This window comes from Pristiophorus japonicus, chromosome 5, assembly GCF_044704955.1.
Source record: "Pristiophorus japonicus isolate sPriJap1 chromosome 5, sPriJap1.hap1, whole genome shotgun sequence".
In the NCBI taxonomy this organism is placed as follows: Eukaryota; Metazoa; Chordata; class Chondrichthyes; family Pristiophoridae; genus Pristiophorus; species Pristiophorus japonicus.
In genome coordinates, this window is record NC_091981.1 from 62218020 (window position 1) to 62238894 (window position 20875).

General features: G+C 44.4%; 1 protein-coding gene across 1 annotated transcript in view; it reads left to right on the forward strand.

Moving 5' to 3' along the window:
* The window catches only part of LOC139264363 (protein Jumonji-like), a 447980-nt gene that overhangs the window by 232802 nt on the left and 194303 nt on the right, over positions 1-20875 (forward strand). The window contains exon 3 of the mRNA XM_070880677.1: positions 666-816. Coding sequence (XP_070736778.1) covers positions 666-816 — 151 coding nt within the window. The remainder of the gene's footprint in view (positions 1-665; positions 817-20875) is intronic.

Consider the following 20875-nt stretch of genomic DNA (forward strand, 5'->3'; position numbering starts at 1 on the left):
CAATGAAGATTTCTGGTGAACCATAAACTGGAGTTTAAGAGTCACCAGTCATCAGAAGCAGAGCTTATATTTCACTTCAAGTTTTCCTTTTCAGCCTGCACAGGTTCCTATCTCTTGAGCTTTTCTCTGGAGTCACCTTTAGTCACAGCTGCCATTATAGTTGACAGACCCAGAAAAGGCCTCCGTCCAGAGCAATGGTGCAACTGTGGGGTGTCTCCATACTTTCCTCTGTTTTGCATTCGAACTGTATAGCCTTGTTTAGAGCTGGGAAATTACCAAATAGCTAAGACCCTTTCCTGGAGGAGGCCTATCTTATGCGACCTCCCTCAACACAGCACAGCACAGCCATGCAGAGAGAAGGCAGGCTGATACTGGAGGGAAATAGATCACCGCCCAAAAATGAAACCACCCAACAACATCCCAGAAAAGGTAGGTTGCCCTAGTCCATCATTGCTTGACCACCTTGATCCTGAAGGATATAAATCTCCTATATCAGTCGGTACATTTAATCTGAGAGGCCTTCATCAACATGTGAGTACCCCTCACACAAACAAAGAGAAAAAAACTGCCAATGTGCAAAGCTTGCGCCTGCTTTTTTATTTAAATAACGGCTTGTTTGTAGGTTGTTAGTACTGTTTACTGATGCCAGTCTTTTACCCACATAGGTTCTCTCAGCAATGGTTCCTCAAATGGATCGATACTGTCACCTGAGGCGGCAGTTGGAAATGGGAAAGAGGATGGGTGTCACACTTCCCAGAAAGGAGATGGAAATGATGCAAGCTCATCGGAAAATGAAGATGGGCCAGTTAGAAAGAGGTTCGTGCTCCCTTGAGATCAGTTGGTTTCGTTTGATGTAAATGTGAAGTGATCTTTAAGATCCTTCAGTCTTAAAGATCCTATTTTTCTTCAATTTTAAAATATTTCTCCAAAATATTCATCTACTTGCTGAATGGAATAGCAGTGATGGCTGAAGAGAAGCCCTTCTTCTAGCTAGGGGCTTCCCTATCTGCAGGCCCCGGAGCCATCGGTCCTATTTGTGCTCGCATTTCGGGTTTGCTGATTTGGCCTGTTTGAATTTTGTTGGCCTTGAGGTTTGGAAACGGTTATTTTTCCCACACTTTGTATCATTAGTGGATAAATCCTAAATCGGAACCTCAAGATTTGTTAGTATCAGCAACTGGGAATGCAACTGGGAAGATATGCAATAATAGGAATGGGGATTTAAACTCTAAATATGGCCCCCAAGGTCCCATGGAACATGCGTTTGTGGCCACAATAACAAAGGCTTGGATACTCTTGGATTAGACCATTCTACCATTGAGGCAGAGAAAGTGTTGAGTTTTTTAAATTGCATCCTACTATGTACAAATATTGTATGTATTTGATGCAGCTAGGCAAATGCCATGACAGGCAGATTAAAGGGCCATCGTCACATTTTTGGCTTAGGGTCAAGAAATTTGACTTCACGCCACGGTAAGAGTGGAGGTGAATAATTATGGTATGCAAATATTTGTTCTATTTTGGCTTGATACTCCTATTTTATGTAACAGTTGAACAATGAACTACAAACAATTTTGAGAAGATATGGTGATAACTTGTTAACAGTAAATAATTGCCATTGCTGGGCTATGAAATCAGATTTTAGTAAGACACACGCAGTAAAGCAGTGAGTCTTAGTTTGAGATATAAATCTTGCATTTTTGGACTGATTACATTCCCACTTGTCATCTATCCCGTTTCCAGGAATATGTCTAATTGTCATTTATACTTTGTGTTGGCTTGAATCAGTTGGTAGCACACTCTTTTTCCTCTCTGTCAGTGGGTTGTTGGTTCAAGCCCAACTGCAGGAATTGAGCACATAATCTAGGCTGATACTTCAGTGCAGTGCTGAGGGAGTGCTGCATTGTTAGAAGTGTCATATTTCTGATGAGATGCTAAATCGAAGCGCCTTTTGCTTGTTCAAGTGAACTTAAAAGATCCCTAGACACTATTTAAAAGGAAAGCATTGACTGTGGTGTCCTGGCCATCATTCCGCCCTCCACCAACACCACCAAAGCAAATTAACTGGTTGTTCATCTCATTTATTGTTTTTGGGACTTTCCACAAAATTGGCTGCTGCATCTGCCTACATAACAGTGACTGAAAAGATGCACCTGAATTCTTTCTTCTGTCCCACCTGATTACCTAAAGTTTAATTATTATGCGTGCTAGTTTTTGGTGTCAGAACTCTTAAAAGCAATTTTTCTGAATCATTATCAGTATAATTTTTGAAAATTTCTCCGAGTTGACTTTCTTCTATTATGTCACCTTGAAATGCTCTCTTTTCCAATGTGGACAGGCCCACCACCTTCCTTAACCTTTCTTCATAAATCAGATTCCTTAGATATGGTATCATCTTGGTTCCCTTGCACTGCATTTTCTCGAGGCCAATGACTTACTTCCTGTGGCAGTATTTAGAGCTGCATATGTAGAGAGTAAAACTGAAGTGTGTTTCAATCATGGCATGATATTCTACAGTCTGAAATAAAATGGAAAGCTTTTGTGTACAGTATTAGAATATTAGAAATCGTTCTAGCCTGTCCACAGAGACAAACAGATAGCTCAATTAGATTAAAATGAAGAAAGTTGCTTGGTTTCACTATTTGATATTATTATATCTCGCGCAGCTGTTAGTGACAAGGTCAGAACTGGCCTTGTATGAAGGAAGGTATTTATAGTCAGCAGATGTGAGAAACGAAGATAAAGAACCCATAGTGGTTTTAGTGAAATATTAAAATCCCTAGACTTAGTCAGAAAATACCCCACAATTACAGTGTGGCCCTCAACAGAGTGACTTAGGAAATGTCACTGTTTCTTTCTGCAGGCATTTCCATTGCATCTTTCAGGTTTCACTCTGGGGGGAGGGATTGAGGGGTGAGATTAGAAATAGGTGCATGGTTTAATGTTGAGCTTTCTGATTTTCCTTCTTTAATGTCTCTGCTGTTAATCGAATTGATTGGACACTGGTAGCTGTTGAATTAAAATAATATAGTTTAAACCTAGAACTCCTAGACTTTCTATTTTAATGCAGCTTGGGGTTCTTAACTTAAAATGGAGGATGACTATATAATATGAATGAGGGATTATGATGAATGTTTAAATTGAGAGAGCAAGGCACAGTCAGCTGACTCAGTCACCCAAAGGCCCATGCTTGTGCTGCAACCATCCTTAGTTTAAATCCTGTTTTATATTGCAGAATACTTCAAGTAGAATTAATTCTGTAATTATAGTTAGTTCCAGCACACTTGGACTGGGGGAGTGTGGGGAGAGAATTTAAAAGTAAATTAGTCAACCCTGATCAATACCCAGTGACCAAGCTATGAAATCATTCTTCCCTAATCTGTTTGGGTAATGTCTTCACCCACTTGGCTTTTATGGAAGTCAATTTTTGTGTGTGTGTGTGTGTGTGTGTGTGTGTGTGTGTGTGTTCAATACTGCCTTCTTTGCTCCTCCACCCACCCACCCATTTTTTAAACACATTTACATGCCTTTTAGATTCTTTTTCAGTGGTACGAATCTTCTAGAGGCCAGCACTTAGGCCTTTGCAGTGTTGTTTTGTCGTGGAATGCTAGGAGCTGTGCAATAGTCCAGAAGCACAAGATGGTCACTAATAAATCCAATAAGGAATTCCGGAGGAACTTCTTTAGCCAGAGAGTGGTTAGAATGTGGAACTTGTTACCACATAGGGTAATTGAGGTGAATAGCATAGATGCATTTAATGGGAAGTTAGATAAGTACATAAGGGAGAATAGGTTTTGCCAATAGTGTTAGATAAAGTAGTGTGGGAGGAGACGCTTGTGGAGCATAAACTAACATAGACCAATTGGGCCGAATTTACCTGTTTCTGTGCTGTAAATTATATGTAATCATATGTAGTACTTTATTCGGAAATGCCTATTGATGACATTTCTCTCTATCCCTATTTCCATCTCTAACATTGCCAGTCTCCGCCCCTGCCTCAGCTCATCTGTAGCCATGACCATTCCAATGCACTCCTGGCTGGCCTCTCATGTTCTACCCTATGTGTGGTGTATGTAGCACACAAATTACTGACTCCACACGGCCTGGTGTAAATCTAACTGCTGTGACCTTCGTCCTTTATTGTTCAGCTCCAGAGTACCTCTCAGGTGTGGTGGTCAGCCTTATATAGCCCTTGTTGCAGGTACTACCAGGTTTCCCACCACAGCGCCCACCATAGTGCTTACATTACATTTACGGTACTATGTAAAGTTCATCCAAACTTGGCTGCCCATGTGATAACTCGCACCAAGTCCTGTTCACCCATCACCCTTGTGCTCGCTGACCTACATTGGCTCCTGGTTAAAGCAATGCCTTGATTTCAAAGTTCCTATCCTTGTTTTTAAATCCCGCCATGGCCTTCTCCCTCCCTATCTCTGCAATCTCCTCCAGCCCCATATCTGCGCTCCTCTAATTCTGGCCTCTTGAGCATCCCTGATTATCATCGCTCAACCATTGGTGGCCGTGCCTTCTGTTGCCTTGGCCCCAAGCTCTGGAATTCCCTCCCTAAACCTCTCCACCTTTCTACCTTTCTTTCCTCCTTTAAGATTAATAAATAATCTCCTAGTAAAGGATCCCCTTGGAATGAGTGATCATAGCATGATTGAAGTTCAAATTCAGATGGAGGGTGAGAAAGTTGGATCTCTAACCAGCGTACTAAGCTTAAATAAAGGAGACTATGAAGTTATGAGGGCCGAGTTGGCTAAAGTAGACTGGGAAAATAGATATTAAAGTGTAGGACGGTTGATGAACAGTGGAGATATTTCACAACTCAAGAAAAATATATTCCAGTGAGGAGGAAAGGGTGTAAGAGAAAAGATAGCCATCCGTGACTAACTAAAGAAATAAAGGACGATATCCAATTTAAAAACAAGGGCATACAATGTGGCCAAAACTAGTGGGAGGACAGAAGATTGGGAAGCGTTTAAAAGCCAACAAAGAATGACTAAAAAAATTATTCAGAAAGGGAAGATAGACTATGAAAGTAAACTAGCACAAAATATAAAAACAGATAGCAAGAGTTTCTGTAGGTATATAAAAAGGAAAAGTGGCTAAAGCAAATGTTGTTCCCTTAGAGGACGAGACCGGGGAATTAGTAATGGGGAACATGCAGAAACTCTGAACACGTATTTTGTATCAGTCTTTACGGACACTAACAATATTCCAACAGTGGATAGTCAAGGCGCTATGGTGGGGAGGAGCTTAACACAATCACAATTACTGGTACTCAGTAAGATAATGGGACTAAAGGCAAATAAATCCCCTGGACCTGATGGCTTGCATCCTAGGGTCTTAAAAAAAGTAGCGGCAGGGATTGTGGATGCATTGGTTGTAATTTACCAAAATTCCCTGGATTCTGGGAAGGTCCCAGCAGATTGGAAAACTGCAAATGTAACGCGCCTATTTAAAAAGGAAGGCAGACAAAAAGCAGGAAACTGTAGACCAGTTAGCCTAACATCTGTGGTTGGGAAGATGTCGGAGTCCATTATTAAAGAAGCAGTTGCAGGACATTTGGAAAAGCATAATTTGATCAGGCAGAGTCAGCATGGATTTATGAAGGGGAAGTCATGTTTGACAAATTTGCTAGAATTCTTTGAGGATGTAATGAACAGAGTGGATAAAGGGGAACCAGTGCATGTGGACTTCCAAAAGGAATTTGACAAGGTGCTACATAAAAGGTTACTGCACAAGATAAAAGTTCACGGGGTTGGAGGTAATATATTAGCATGGATAGAGGATTGGCTAACGAACAGAACACAAAGAGTCGGGATAAATGGTTCCTTCTTGGATTGGCAATCAGTAACCAGTGGGGTGCCGCAGGGATCAGTGCTGGGACCCCAACTATTTACAATCTATATTAACAACTTGGAAGAAGGGACTGAGTGTAACGTAGCCAGGTTTGCTGACGATACAAAGATGGGAGGAAAAGCAATGTTGTGAGGAGGGCACAAAAAATCTGCAAAAGGACATAGATAGGCTAACTGAGTGGACAAAAATTTGGCAGATGGAGTACAATGTCGGAAAGTGTGAGGTTATGCACTTTGGCAGAAAAAAAATCAAAGACCAAGTTATTATTTAAATGGAGAAAAATTGCAAAGTGCTGCAGTACAGCGGGACCTGGGGGTACTTGTGCATGAAACACAAAAGGTTAGTATGCAGGTACAGCTAGTGATCAAGAAGGCCAATGGAATCTTGGCCTTTATTGCAAAGGGGATGGAGTATAAAAGCGGGGAAGTCTTGCTACAGTTGTACAGGATATTGGTGAGGCCACACCTGGAATACTGTGTGCAGTTTTGTTTTTCATATTTACGAAAGGATATACTTTGGAGGCAGTTCACAGAGAAGGTTTACAAGATTGATTCCGGAAATGACAGCGTTGACTTATGAGGAAAGGTTGAGTAGGTTGGGCCTCTCTTCATTGGCATTCAGAAGAATGAGGTGTGATCTTATCAAAACGTATAAGATTATGAGGGGGCTTGACAAGATGGATGCAGAGAGGATGTTTCCATTGATAGGGGAGACTAGAACTAGAGGGCATGATCTTAGCATAAGGGGACGCCCATTTAAAACTGAGATGAAGATCTGTGGAATTCGCTGCCTCAGAGAGCTATGGAAGCTGGAACATTAAATAAATTTAAGACAGAAATAGACAGTTTCTTAAATGATAAGGGAATAAAGGGTTATGGAGAGCGGGCAGGGAAGTGGAGCTGAGTCCATGATCAGATCAGCCTTGATCGTATTAAATGGCGGAGCAGGCTCGAGGGGCCGTATGGCCTACTCCTGCTCCTATTTCTTATGTTCTTCTATTAAGGCGCTCCTTGAAACCTACCTCATTGACCAAGCTTTTAGTTATCTGCCCTAATTTTTCCTTATGTGGCTCCGTGTCATTTTTTTGCCTTCTAATACTCTTGTAAGGCACCTTGGGATGTTTTACTACATTAAAGGCACTATATAAATACAACTTGTTCTTATTCCCCCGTCCCCCCTCCCCCCCTGCCCCGGGGTCCTCCTTAGCTCTACAAAAATCTAGATAATACACCCCTGTGGCCTACTGCTTGAGAAACAGTGCATGGGCACACTAGTAAGCCTAGCCATGTGTCTTGCAAGTTTTTAACTAGAAAATTGCATTGTCTTTGCATCCTTTATCCTATATCTGGTAATACTTTAGTTACCAGCTGCACTGCTTACAGTGCAGTTTCAAATTTATCTTTTCAGATAGCAAGATAAGTGGCTCTATTCTCTATACATTCACTGAGACTCCGTTGAATCATTTTGTAGGCAGTTTAGAAAGCAACTTTTTTGCACGTTTTTACATTTTTAATGTACATACATTACAACGGTTACTACACTTCAAAAGTACTTAATTGGCTGTAAAACGCTTTGAGATGTCCAGTGGCCGTGAAAGATGCTACCTGTATATAAATCCAAGTTTTTCTTTCTTACTTTCTGAACATTGGGCCAATCAATAACTGAGCAGGAATGCATGCGTTTGATTTCTTATCCCATAATGCCTACAACGGTGGCCTTGATACCAGAATATTATGATGAGGGACTAAGCTCTCCTATGACTCAGTGAATAATTACATTGTGTGGTTTCACAAAGACATTCAGACCAGGAAGGTCCCAGTTACAATACTGCTATGCCATTTGAAAAGCTCAGCTATTTGACCGGGTATAATGAGGATGTTTTGCTTTAGTGCTGAGGGTGTCTGCTGAGCAGAGCTGAATTTCTGGGATAGAAAATTAAACTTTGTGCCAGATTTCTCATTTAGACTTTTTATTTCGAGCTTTGTTATCCATTTTATAGCATCTTGATTTAGTTTTACAAATTCTCATTTGGATTCACTCACACTAACCGGAAGTCATTTATGTTGCTCCCATTTTATGTTGGGGATTTGGTTGATCTAAACTGCTAGATGGTATTTTATCTGAATGTTTACTTTTCAGAGATCTTGGGATTATAGGGAGTTGGGAGACTAGCTCCTTTGCAATTCTAGGTGGAGAAGAAAAAGGTGGAAATTAAAGCTGACAAAGTTAATTAGGAAGCAGCATGTTTAGATTTGATCCTTTTACCTACAATAATACAAGACTGATGAGAGAAATCTAATTAGAAGTTTTGTGTGCTTTAAAATGTATATTGTAACTCTAGTGTTTCATTTAAAACACTTATCATTGCATCCATCATTATAGGCAGTCCCTCGAAATCGAGGAAGACTTGCTTCCACTCTGAAAGTGAGTTCTCAGGTGATTGTACAGTCCAATATGGGAACCACAGTCTCTGTCACAGATGGGACAGACAGTCGTTGAAGGAAAGGGTGGGTGGGACTGGATTGCCGCACGCTCCTTCCGCTGCCTGCGCTTGGTTTCTGCATGCTCCTGGTGATGAGACTCCAGGTGCTCAGCGCCCTCCTGAATGCACTTCCTCCACTTAGGGCGGTCTTTGGCCAGGAACTCCCAGGTGTCAGTGGGGATGTTGCATTTTATCAAGAGGCTTGCTTGCAACACCAAGGGAGGCCATTTGAGTCATTGGATTTGTGTCGAGACTATCTGTTCAAATGGCACTATCTAGACTACTCTAGTCCCAATTCCCCCTCTCTTCCTCATTTGCATTCTTTCTTTTTCAAATATTTATTCAATCCCTTTGCAAATGATAGTCATCTCAACAACCACTTGTGATAAAGGATTTGTTGTTCTAGCAATCCTCTGAGAATACAAAACAAATCTTCTAACTTCCGCTGTTCCACAATTAAGTGATGGTCAAGTTAATGAATGATATTCACCTCTTTATTACTTACGATTACTGACAGATTAAAAAACTTATCAGAAGATATGAAGAGATGATTAATTGTAAGTTGTGGCTTTTGAAGGATTTCTAAAACTAATTTTACAACTCCTGGGGTTCAGTTGAAAAGAACTCCCATGTTTGGGGTAAAAACATCTCCCCTGTGCATAGATGCAATCTAGACTATCTCATCTGTTAATTTGCATTTTTTGTTGCCAATATTCTCCCTTCACTTCTGAATTAGTTGACTATTTTCTGAGGTACAGTCACTCTTTAATATCTTGACCAAGTGACATTATTCATTTAAGACTCTTGAAAGTGACTTAAGCAAATTTGACCTGGGGATGGGGGAGGGGGGGGGCGGCGGGTTACAGCCAAACATATGCCCGGATGCATATGGGTACTTCTAGTAGTTCTAATTAGATAGTGATCAGGAGTGGAAACCATGGTCCGTTTGCAAGATCCTCGCTAACCCAGGAGCATGTATACCAGTTGTGGTGTCCAACACTGCCTCAGCCAAGATCAGCTAACACAGCACAGACTGCGGATGAAACCTGAGATTTATCTGGGCTGTACGAATCAACAATGTAATTCGTTGAGCCACTGAAGGAGTATTCTTGATTTGTTTGTGACTGTAGCAGAGTAAAGGGCATGTGTTACATGTACATGTCGTGGTACATTTAGGAATGTGTGCCCACAAGCATATTTGATCCCTGTCTCCTAACCTATTTAGTACCCAAAACATATTCAGGCTGTTCTTTTGGCAGATTGTTAATTGCAGATTTTCTTGTATTGAACCATTATTTCAGGATGGTCCAGTCCACTTTCCCTTCACCCTCTTCTGTTCTATATGTATGCACTTACTTACCTTCTCTTTACTATTGCCCATTCACTTATTCCTGACAAAATATCAGTCTGGGTTAGAAAAAGTTGCAGTTTTATAAACTGAGAGCACCTGCATTTCCTTAATGTGTGGAACTAATCTACCAGTATTTGTTCTTGCAGTTTTTTTTTGTGCTGTGATAAGTCCGCTACCTGTTTAATTCACTGTACTAAATGCACACAAGACTTATCTAATAGAAATGCATTGCGTCCTGGATACACATCACAACACCTGCCTTAGCAAGCATGCAAGTGCATAATCTAACATTGGCAAGTTATTATGCACAGCATACAGCCACCATAAATGACATAGAAAAATCAAAGTATGCAATCTTGTTGCTAGGATTTTAGTAAAGTATAATGTACTGCTTGGTGGGTGGGTGAAATTTTATGTATTTGCTCATTTGGACTGAAAAAAATGCACAGCTGTACGATTAAATCATTGATTTGTGACCTTAGAGTAGTATTAGGGATACGCAGAAACCTTTCTAAAGATAAATCTAATTGGCAGCAGGACTGCCAAATACAAAATCAGGTGAAAAAATAATAAGGGAAGCCAAGAAAAACTGAGTAGAGGTAGTAGCTGAGTACATTTTTCAGAACAATAAAGAGCTTTTCAGATACATACACAGTAAATAAACAATGAAAGAAAGTATTGGTCCATTAAAAAACGATGGAATAGAATAGCAGGATTATTTCAATAGTTAATTCAAATGTGTGTACAGGAAGAGTGGGGAAAGTTGCATGAAGCAGATTTTCCAGAACAGCATAGTAACACAAGATATGGTTCTGAAAAGGTATCAAATGCTAAATTGAGGGAGATTCAGGAGAAAGAAAAATGTGCATTTATATAGTGCCTCATGATGATGTCAAAGTCCCAAAAAGTGGTTTACAACCAGTGGATTACTTTTTGACGTCGTCGTTGTGCAGGCAAACACGGCAGTCAATTTGTGCACATCACAGTCTCGCAAACAACAATGAAGTAAGTAATCATGTATTCTGTTTTTGGTAGTGTTGGTTGAGGGAGGAATGTTGGCCAAGAAACTGGGAACACTCCCCTAAGAATAGTACCATGGCATCTGAGTTGAGTGCTACCAACTAGGCCAAGCTGACACTTCAGGCTTAGAAAGTGACAAACATTAAAAAAATGTTAAAATTATAAGATATATCTGGAAAATGTAGCCCACTGTAAAATGATTGAAAGATGTAGCAGATGTAGCATAACTTGTTAAGGATATGTCAGCATGGGTATAGGTTATGGAAGTTATATTTATCTAACTTGGAGGAAGTATTCCTCTGTTTCCTATTGTAACAAGATTATGGGGCCGAAATTGCCCATTCCGCTGAGGCCTCTGGCTGCCTGAAAGCGGCAGCCATGGCACGGCGCGGAATGGCCGCTGATTTTCCGTGGAGGGGCCGCCATTTTAAACATTGCCCTTCCTCGGGGTCGGAGCGGTGTAGGGAACCGCTCCGCCCATTTTCCCGCCGTGGCGTGCACGTGCCGACCCCTTATCAACTGGCGGTGACCCCTTCCAGAAATTTTGCTGTGAGAAATATCCCTTTTGTGGAATTGCCCCACGGGAGCGGCGCCGCCACCGGCCGGTTCCCCCGGCAACTTTTTCTGTTGGTACACTTCTTGTTGGTTGGTGGCACGGCCGCCCTTAAAGGGGAGGTGCTGCTGTCAGCCACACCATTTTATTTTTTATTGTCGGCCGACTGCCAGGTCGGCCCGATAGTTATGCCCCCGGGTTCAGCTGGGCTGCCAACAGGCCCCTCTTGGGTGCCAGGCCGCTGGCCCGGCTGAAACCTTCCCCGGTGGCCCAGTGAACCGAAGAGAAAAAGATGCAGAGTTCGCAACGGCCCTCCCCTTTAACTGAAAGGGGTGGGGCGTTGTTACGCATCATCAGCGCGGCGCTGATGATTGGTCGGGGTGGCCGACCTGCTGCAAGGGAATTCTGCCCCGCAGCCGCAGCAACATCCGCCCCAACTGGAAAAAAAGCTTCAAAGTTCTGAATATTGACGGCATCTCCTCCCCGTTCCCCATTTTCCCCCTCCTCCCCCCACCCCCCGAATTCCCCATCCCCCACCTAGGCCACCAGTGGATCCAGTGACCTCCTCCCATGGAGCGAGGAAAACGTGGCCTATTGCAGAACGCTACTGTTGGGTACTGTGCATGCATGGCTGCAGTAAACAGCGGCATGCGCAGAAGGGGAATCAGGTGTGTATGTGCGGCTCAAGGCCAGCACGCACATGCGCAGAAGGGGAATCAGGTGTGTACGTGCGGCTCAAGGCCAGCACGCACATGCGCAGAAGGGGAATCAGGTGTGTATGTGCGGCTCAAGGCCAGCACGCACATGCGCAGAAGGGGAATCAGGTGTGTATGTGCGGCTCAAGGCCAGCATGCACATGCGCAGAAGGGGAATCAGGTGTGTATGTGCGGCTCAAGGCCAGCACGCACATGCGCAGAAGGGGAATCAGGTGTGTATGTGCGGCTCAAGGCCAGCACGCACATGCGCAGAAGGGGAATCAGGTGTGTATGTGCGGCTCAAGGCCAGCACGCACATGCGCAGAAGGCCACAATGATATTCGTGCAGATAATCACTCCGCATAAATATTGGCCAGGACACTGGGAGAACTTCCTTGATTTTCTTCGATTAGTGCAATACGATCTTTTACATCCACCCGAAGCAGTAGATGGACATCTTGCCTGAAAGACTGCACCTCCAACAATGCAGCACTCCTCCAAAAGAGATAGCCTAGGTTGTGAACTCACGTTCTGAAGTGTGGCTGGAACCCATTACCTTTGTGACAGAGCAGAGGATAGCTTTAAAAATAGAAAATATAAGTAAGATCTTTTCAGGCCATAAAGTGTTTGCAAGTGGGTCTTCTCCCCCCGCCCCCCCCACTCACTGAGGGCCATTGAGACTCTTCCTATTTTTTGATGTATAATAATGATCTGGATGATATATTTACAGGCAGAATCTACCGCTGATGCCAGAATCCAAGGCTGGGCAAACAATGAGCAACTAGGTTCAAAAAGATTTAGATCTTTTAGATAACTGAGCCAATAATACATTGCAATTCAGTGTTGAAAAGTATAAAATGTTTATTATGGGAGCAAGGAGCCAAAAGAAAGAACATAATGGGGCTAGAAATTAGCCAGATTTGCGATTGTTTTTCCGCCAGGGTTTTTTGGTGCTAAATGAGTCGCATAACATTTTGTGCGATTGTGAAATTTCGACAGTGGTTTTGCACTGGCGCAAAAAATTTTATCGCCCACCTGCCTGTTTTTAAAAACGTTTTTATGACGTGAATCGGCGTGCAACGCTATGCTCTTGTCCGGGGCAGTAAATTCTACGATATCGCCTGCCCGGAAACCCGCCCGGGAAAAACAGTCGGACCCAGGGCGCACCTGGCGCTAACGCCGCCATCTTGAAGAAAGAGCACAAGTTCAATGCATAAAAGGATTTGGAGAAGGAAGGCTGTGTTTTACACAGTGATGATTTATGTGAGTTTATAGTTAATTTTAAAGGATATTTAAGGACATTTAAAAAAAAAATGGGGGCTATACTATGTCAGCCATTAATCCTGGCTGCTTTTTGTATGCAGTATCGAGCTGGAAGAAGGCTTATTGATTAGCATTTTGAGCGTAATTCCCCATCCCCCTTTCCCCATGAATTTACAGGGAACAACGCTCATAGCTGCAGCTCTGAGGCACAGAAGGCTGCGCTTCCGAAAAGAAGTGGTCACCGAGATATGCCAGCTCATAAAGGCAGACCTACAGCCTACCAGCAGCAACAGGACCGCACTTCCTGGTGACTGCAGCACTTGCCTTCTATGCCTCCGGCTCCTTTCAGGCATCAACAGGGGACATCTACTCCATCTCACAGTTCGTTAAACACCGCTGCATTCGCCAGGTGACTACTGCGCTATATGCATGCAGGATGGAATTTATAAAGTTCCCAATAACCAAGGAAAAACAGAATGAGAGGGCTATGGGCTTTGGACAAATTGCTGGCTTCCCCAAGGTTCAGGCTGCCATTGACTGTACGCACATCGCCTTGCGGACAACATTACTCAATCCAGTGGTTTACTGAAAGGGATTCCACTCCCTGAACGTACAGATCATCTGCGACCATACTCAGCGCATCATGGCAGTAATTTCCAGGGAGCCCCCCCCTCCGGAACCCTCAGACAGAAGCCGAGCATCACTATTTAGCCACACGCAACATCGTCGAACAGACAATTGGAGTGCTCAAGCAGCGCTTCCGATGCCTGGACCACTCTGGAGGCTGCCTGCAATACTCCCCTCAGCAGGTTGCTGAGTTCATTGTGGTGTGCTGCATGCTACACAACTTAGCCATTATGAGAGAACCGGATTTGCTACAGGGGACTGCAGGACTACCTCAGGAGAGAGGAGGGGAGGAGGATGAGGAACCTGCCGATTAACCCATGCCACCACCACCACAAGTGAGGCTTTGTAGAGCTTACAGCAATGCAAAAGCCTTACATTAGCAGCTCATAATTCAACGCTTTGCTTGAAGAGTGAACGGCACGTTTGAGCGTTGCCTGGCCACTCTATCCCACCATGTTGACTATTCCCACTCTTATTCTACAAATGAGACACTACACAGGAATGGTTAAGGTGAACAAAAGAATTTATTAAACATATACATTAACTTGAATAAGATTTATTAAACATTGTAACTTGAATAACATTTATTAAACATTTCAAAACTGGAATAAAATTTATCAAACATTATTATGAATTGGAAAATTTTTAAAACTTTTATAAAATAGCAGCAACAACAACAACCCCTGCACCAAGCGTCTTTTACCTCCGGTCCCTATCTCCCCTGCCCCCCCATCTTCCCTCGCCAAGAGTTCATGCAGCACCCCAACCAGAGTCCTGCTGTATTGGGGATTGGGGGGGAGAGACGGTGGCGATGCCATGTGTGGATCCCCTGGAGAAGCTCAGGGTATGGAAGACCCGGCTTTTGAGTGGCAAGGCTCTAGCTCGGCCTCACCACTCACAGGTGATGTCGGTCTGGGTGTGACACTGGGGACTGTAATGTCAAAGATAGAGACCATCAATTGCGCGTGGGCATTGATAGCCTTGGTGGTTTTGCGGCTCGCACCGATAATCTGCGACATGCCCTCCCTCCTGTTCACAGATAGTGCCACAATACTTGCGGGAGTACTACCCAAGACCTCCAGGAGCTGTCGGGTGAGCTGGACGCTCTTCCTGGATAGTCCCACCATGTCCAGGTGTGCATCCCCCTGTCTGTCGGCAGACTGGCTTTGCCGACTCACCCTCCGGAGAGACAGCATACGGGATTCAACCCCAGTGGTGCGTTGCTGCACGCCACTTGTACCTGGGGCCTCGGATGATTCAAAGCCCGAGAATGTTTCTTCCTCGGACGAGCTAGTGGCTGCAGCAAAAAGAGGTGTCGAGTGCATAGGCCCCCCCCATCCCCCGAAATAGGTTGATCACTTTGCTCCTTCCATGGAGGTTCCTCATCCTCGGCGTCGTCCTCGTTCCTCCTCCTCCACCCCCACATGATGGACATTAGGTGGAGGCTTCCATTCGAGGATGTGGCACATGCGGCTCCTCATCTGGAAATAGGAAACCACAGATGAGTAGTTAGCAGCAGGAGAGGGGGGCAGGGTGACATGAGTAAGGTCACACAGCACAGGCTCATTTGAAAGACCACTGCTATTGCATTATATATCGTCGAGAGACACTGCATCACATTGCCCGAACCCTAATCCAGAGACACTACATCACATTGCCCCAACCCTAGTCCACAGACACTACATCACATTGCCCCAACCCAGCCTGGGGATTTTGCAGGACTTATCCTCAGTTTCGAACAGGGGTTCAGCACCCCCACAGGTAGTTGACCTCCCTGAGGCACCGATCAGACCTGCCACACACTCCTCCAGGTCGGAGGCATGCTTCAGGGTGGACCGCCGCCTGTCCGTCACTGCTCTCGGCGGTTGTGGGACAACTTTCCCTGCAAAGATGACAATGGGAATGGTTACTGGAGGAACCCTTCTGCACTTATACCATACTGTGTGCATTTAATACAGTCCTCTGTTTGATGGCCCTGGAAGTTGTACATGGTTCATGAGGAAGACATCGAAGTATAGAAACATCTTTTAATAATGTGTAACGATCATTCATGGCAAATAAGGTGCAACACTAAGCCTACCCATTACCAACACGTGTCAGATTTACAATTTATATAATGGAGTGCATCAATAAAAATATGACTTACTCTGACGACCCTGCAATAGTCATTGAAGCTCTTGCGGCACTGGGTGTTGGTCCTTCTGATGTCGTCCATGAAAGATGTCTCTTCTAAAATGTTGATCCAAAGCTGCCCAAGAACCGCTGGGAGTGGTTTACTTGCACCACTCCTATTTAAATCTCCCCATCTCCCCTCTACAGCTGTGATAAGAGCCTTGTTCGCCTCATTACTGAATGTTTTCGCTCTCTGCCTGCTTCCATCCTCCCTGCTATCTGAGAAAGGCTGATGACTGCGTATGCGCAGGTGCTCCCTGACAGCTGACCAGAAGTGCTGGAAGAAGAAAAAAATGGCGCGTGCGCAGAAGGTCTGTATTTTTTTTCGATTGCAAATTTCGGCACTGGTGCACAAATTCAGTTGTGCAACGCCGGATTTATTGCTATCGCTGGTCATCGTTTAGCGAATTTTGCTAGGTCCGGCAATAATGGTAACCTGGCGGTAAAAAAAATGATTCCGCCGCGATTATCGCCTGAAAATGGACGAAATTGCTAAAACCCGAATTTCTAGCCCCATGTGTTTTAAACAGCCCAAGACCAAGAAGTGCTTTACAGGAATCTGATGGTGCAGTTTACACAATGGCCTTTTACCTCTGGGATTTGGATTCAAATGCAGCCCAGATGGACGGAGGGGTGACTGTCCTATGAGTTTGAACAGTTTCAATACAGTAAGTTGTGGAAATGGGGGCAGTGAGGGAATGTCACACTGATGCAGTCAGGGTTGCTTTTCTGTAGTTGAGACTGAGCTAGACTGGGGCTTTACTCTGTATCTGACTACAATGCAGGACCTGGGACTGGTGCTTGGTGCTGACACTAGATGCCTGAAATTGGAAGAGTTCAAGTCCCTAGTTACTAGTGTGTGTGTCCTTTGATGAGCAGAAAAAGTGCTGATGAATTAGAAGATCTAGAAGTTATAGAGGATAAACCTTTGAACTGTCAGAAAAGCCCCTATCTAGAGTAAAGAAGGTTGCATTAACAGAGGGATAGATTGAACATTTAAAGAGGTATTATTACTGTGCCAGCCCACATATTACCAGATTTATTGAATTCATTTTTGTAAAATGCTATATCACGAGTATGTCTGCTGTTTTGGTCACCTCATCATAGGAAGGAGGTTACTCTTGAGAGAGTACAAAGGTGAACAGCAAAGATCATTCTGGGTATCAGAAATTCAAGTAAAGAGAACAGGTTAGGGAAGTTGGTCTTATTTTCTTTGGGGGAAAAGATGCTGACTTCTGAGCTGGTCTAATTGTCGTTTTTAAGATTATGAAGAAGAGTAACAAAATCACCATGGCAAAAAATGTAATTATCAGGGGACACAAGAATCGACCAATTGTCCTATCACATCCATTCCTTCCATGGACTATATGACATCTGATGTAGAATGGACGCTATCCAGTTAATTTCATCTCCTGACAAACGTTTTTGGCAGAAATGTTCTTTCTTCTACTGTACAAAGGTAAATCGGGTTGAACGCCCATGCTGTTCTTTGAAAGAGTGCCATGGATTCTTTAACATCACCTGAGCGAGCAGACGGGGCCTCGGTTTAACGTCTCACCTGAAAGGCAGCAGCACTCCTTCAATACGGCACTGGAGTGTCTGCCTAGATTTTGTGCTCAAGTCCCTGGAATGTGACTTGAACCCATGACATTCTAACTCAGAGGCAAGAGTTCTCCCACTGAGCCATGGTTGATGGTACAAATTGGGCATATTCAAAAGTGCCTTATCTAATCTTGCATCCTAAATGTTTCATCCTTTTACTCTGTTTCCACACCTTCATGTCAGTCTTCCTTGCATCTATTTGTGGAATGTCTTTACATTAAATGCAAAGTTTTTTTAACTGACATGATGCCTCCAAAGTCTCCATAGCTCAGGAACTATCAGGACCTGCAACATTTGATAATCTCGCTCTATTTATCCTAATAACCCTAAAAAAGAAAGAAAAACTTGCAGACCATCTTTCATGACTTCAGGATGTCTCGAAGCATTTTAGAAAATTAAGTACTTATGGAGAGAAACGCAGCAGCCTAAATGACCAAATAATCTATTTTAGTGATGATGGTTGTGGGATAAGTATTGGCCAGTGTAGTGTATGTAGGCACCTTTAGTAATGACTCCATGAGGCAGGGTATGATACTTAAACTGTGTAGACCTGTAGTCCTTTATTTGCAGTTCCTGAGTGACGACAACAAGCTGCGAGTTCCCTTTTATACTGGGTTACCTGCCGTGTGCAGGCAACCCCTAGGTCTCCAGCAACAGCACCCTCTGGTGTACCGGTGAGGTGTGTACAGTATAAGTGTACATTCAATGTGGCATAACAGTATAACATGCATACACAACAATACTCCCCCCTGAGCATTTTTCATATCCTTATTGTCATGCCTAGGGGAGGTGATCAGTGGTGGGCTATGGGAGGTTGTGGTGAGGGTTGTGTGGTTGCCAGGTGTGACCCCTGTGCTTGAGGCTGGCCTTGTACGTTTCCCCTCCCTCACACACAAACCAAGTGGGTGTCACTGTTGTGAGATCCCTCGAGGAGGTAGCCACGGCAGCAGTGGGTGGTGTGTATACACTGTGATGTGGGTAGTTGTGAGGTGGCGGGCAGGGCCACAAGACTGGGTGGGCTCCTTGTCCACCAATTGGGATGAGGGTCAGGTCATCCTAGGGTTTGCCAGGGAAGCTGGAGGGTATTGGCCCCATGCTCCTGGTGTTGGCTTTGGTGGTCAGGGGCTGTAGGGCTGGTCTGGTGTAGGTTGCCATTGGTGGTGGCTGGGCTGCCCATTGACCACTGTCCCTGTAGTGGGTCTGCTCCCACTGCCTGTGTGTGTGTCCTGCAAGGGGCATCATATTTGTTCCAAAGGTCCAGGCTACATGGTCAGGTAGCTTGCTGAATCTGGGGGTCTCCCACAGGGGGATTCCATTGGCATCAGCATGGTCCCTGTAGAACCCACTGTCCTTTGGCAGTGTCCTACATGACACCTTGGCTCTGATCACACACAGTCGAGCCTGCATTATACATTCTAGCATTTGCATCACTTTTGGGTGTCCTGGTTTCAACAGACATGGTTACATTAGACATTTCACAATCTCTATCATTACTGTTAAGCATAATAAACTTGTTCTTAACCTTACTGACACCTGCATTCATATCATTAGTCACATTAGTTAAACCAGCATCACAATTCATTATTACATTGCATACATTTTCATACTTGCACCTTTTAATTGCATCTTTAGCTTTAAAGTCCGTGTACTCAAATAGTTGAAACATCCCCATTAAATTTTTTTGGTTGCCAGTCTCCTTTAAGGGAGCCTTCAAATCCGATTGGCCGCTCGATGTCACATGATGCTCCCCCATGTTCACTCGTGGCATGGCGGAGGCCATTTTGATTACAGGTTCTGCTGCTTGTGGTGCTGCAGCCATTTTCTGGTCTTGCTGCAGGTAGGCTGTGGTGCTCTTTCCTTCCACAGGTTCGATCCTGGATGTTGGGAATCCATTTCCTTCTTCGATGTTCATCTCTTGGAGTACTGCCCCGGCCCGGAAAGTGGATTCTCGGTCTTGGAGATCTCGCTGTGGGCAGTCGAGCTGGGCAGAGGAATCTCCAGATGCAGCGATGGATCCATGTTCGAGGTTGATTGCCGGAGCCTGGAGGCCTGGGAGCAGCTTCGCTTGGACAGGATGCCATTGTGGTCGATTGGCGGGATTCATCCAAAGTTCTTCAAAGGTCGCTTGGCTCATCACAGACTGGCTCGCCCCTGTGTCGCCCTCCATAGAAACTGGGACTCTGTCGACGTCTACTTTCATCGCCCACAGAGAACTTTCGGTGGAGCAGGTATGAGTTCCATACTTTTCTTTCAGGGGTTGCGCAACTTCACCTTCCTCTGTGTCGGAGCCCCGGTGATCAGCCAACTCATCAGAGACACGGTGAGTACAGCTTTTTCTGCACATCCTTTGAAGGTGCCTTTTCTCTTTGCATGCTTAGTCTTTGTAGCGGCACTGGTGGGCCCTGTGGTTTCCTCCACAGCGCCAGCACGGGGCTAGCTGGTTTGCCCCATGTGGCGGCCTCAGGGTTGCGGTACTCGGGGTAGCGTTTCTGCCGTTAGAAGTATCAATGCGGTGCACTGCTCTCGTCGGTTTAGAGTCCCTTAGTGCTTCATTTAGGTGGTCGCCAAAGTTGCACGGTGCAGCCAGTCTTCCAATCTGTTCCAAAAGTGTTCCAATCTTTCTACAAAAGCATCCCAATCTTCCCCATCGGTAAATTGCTGAAAGTTGCTGAGATTCGACATGCTGAGCATGTGGTTCGTGACCTCGTATTCCAATCGCCGGTTGTAGTGTATGTAGGCACCTTTAGTAATGACTCCACGAGGCAGGGTATGATACTTAAACTGTGTAGTCCTTTATTTGCAGCTCCTGAGTGACGACAACAAGCTGTGAGTTCCCTTTTATACTGGGTTACCTGCCGTGTGCAGGCAACCCCTAGGTCTCCAGCAGCAGCACCCTCTGGTGTACCAATGAGGTGTGTACAGTATAAGGGTACATTCAATGTGGCATAACAGTGTTACAGACATCACACAGTAAACAGGCATGCATACACAACAGCCAGGACACCAGTGGATCTCCCTTGCTACTTTTTTGAAATAGTGCTGTGGGATCTTTTAAATCCACCTCAGAGAGCAGATGTTTAACGTCTCACCCGAAAGACTGCATCAGTAGTGCACTAATGTGTCAGCCTAGATTATATGCTCCAATCTCCGACGTTCTGGATCAGAGGCAAGAATGCTACCACTGAGACAAGGCTGACTCCTTGGGCTGGATTTTCGGATGGTTTGTGACCGGATTTTTGTCGCGT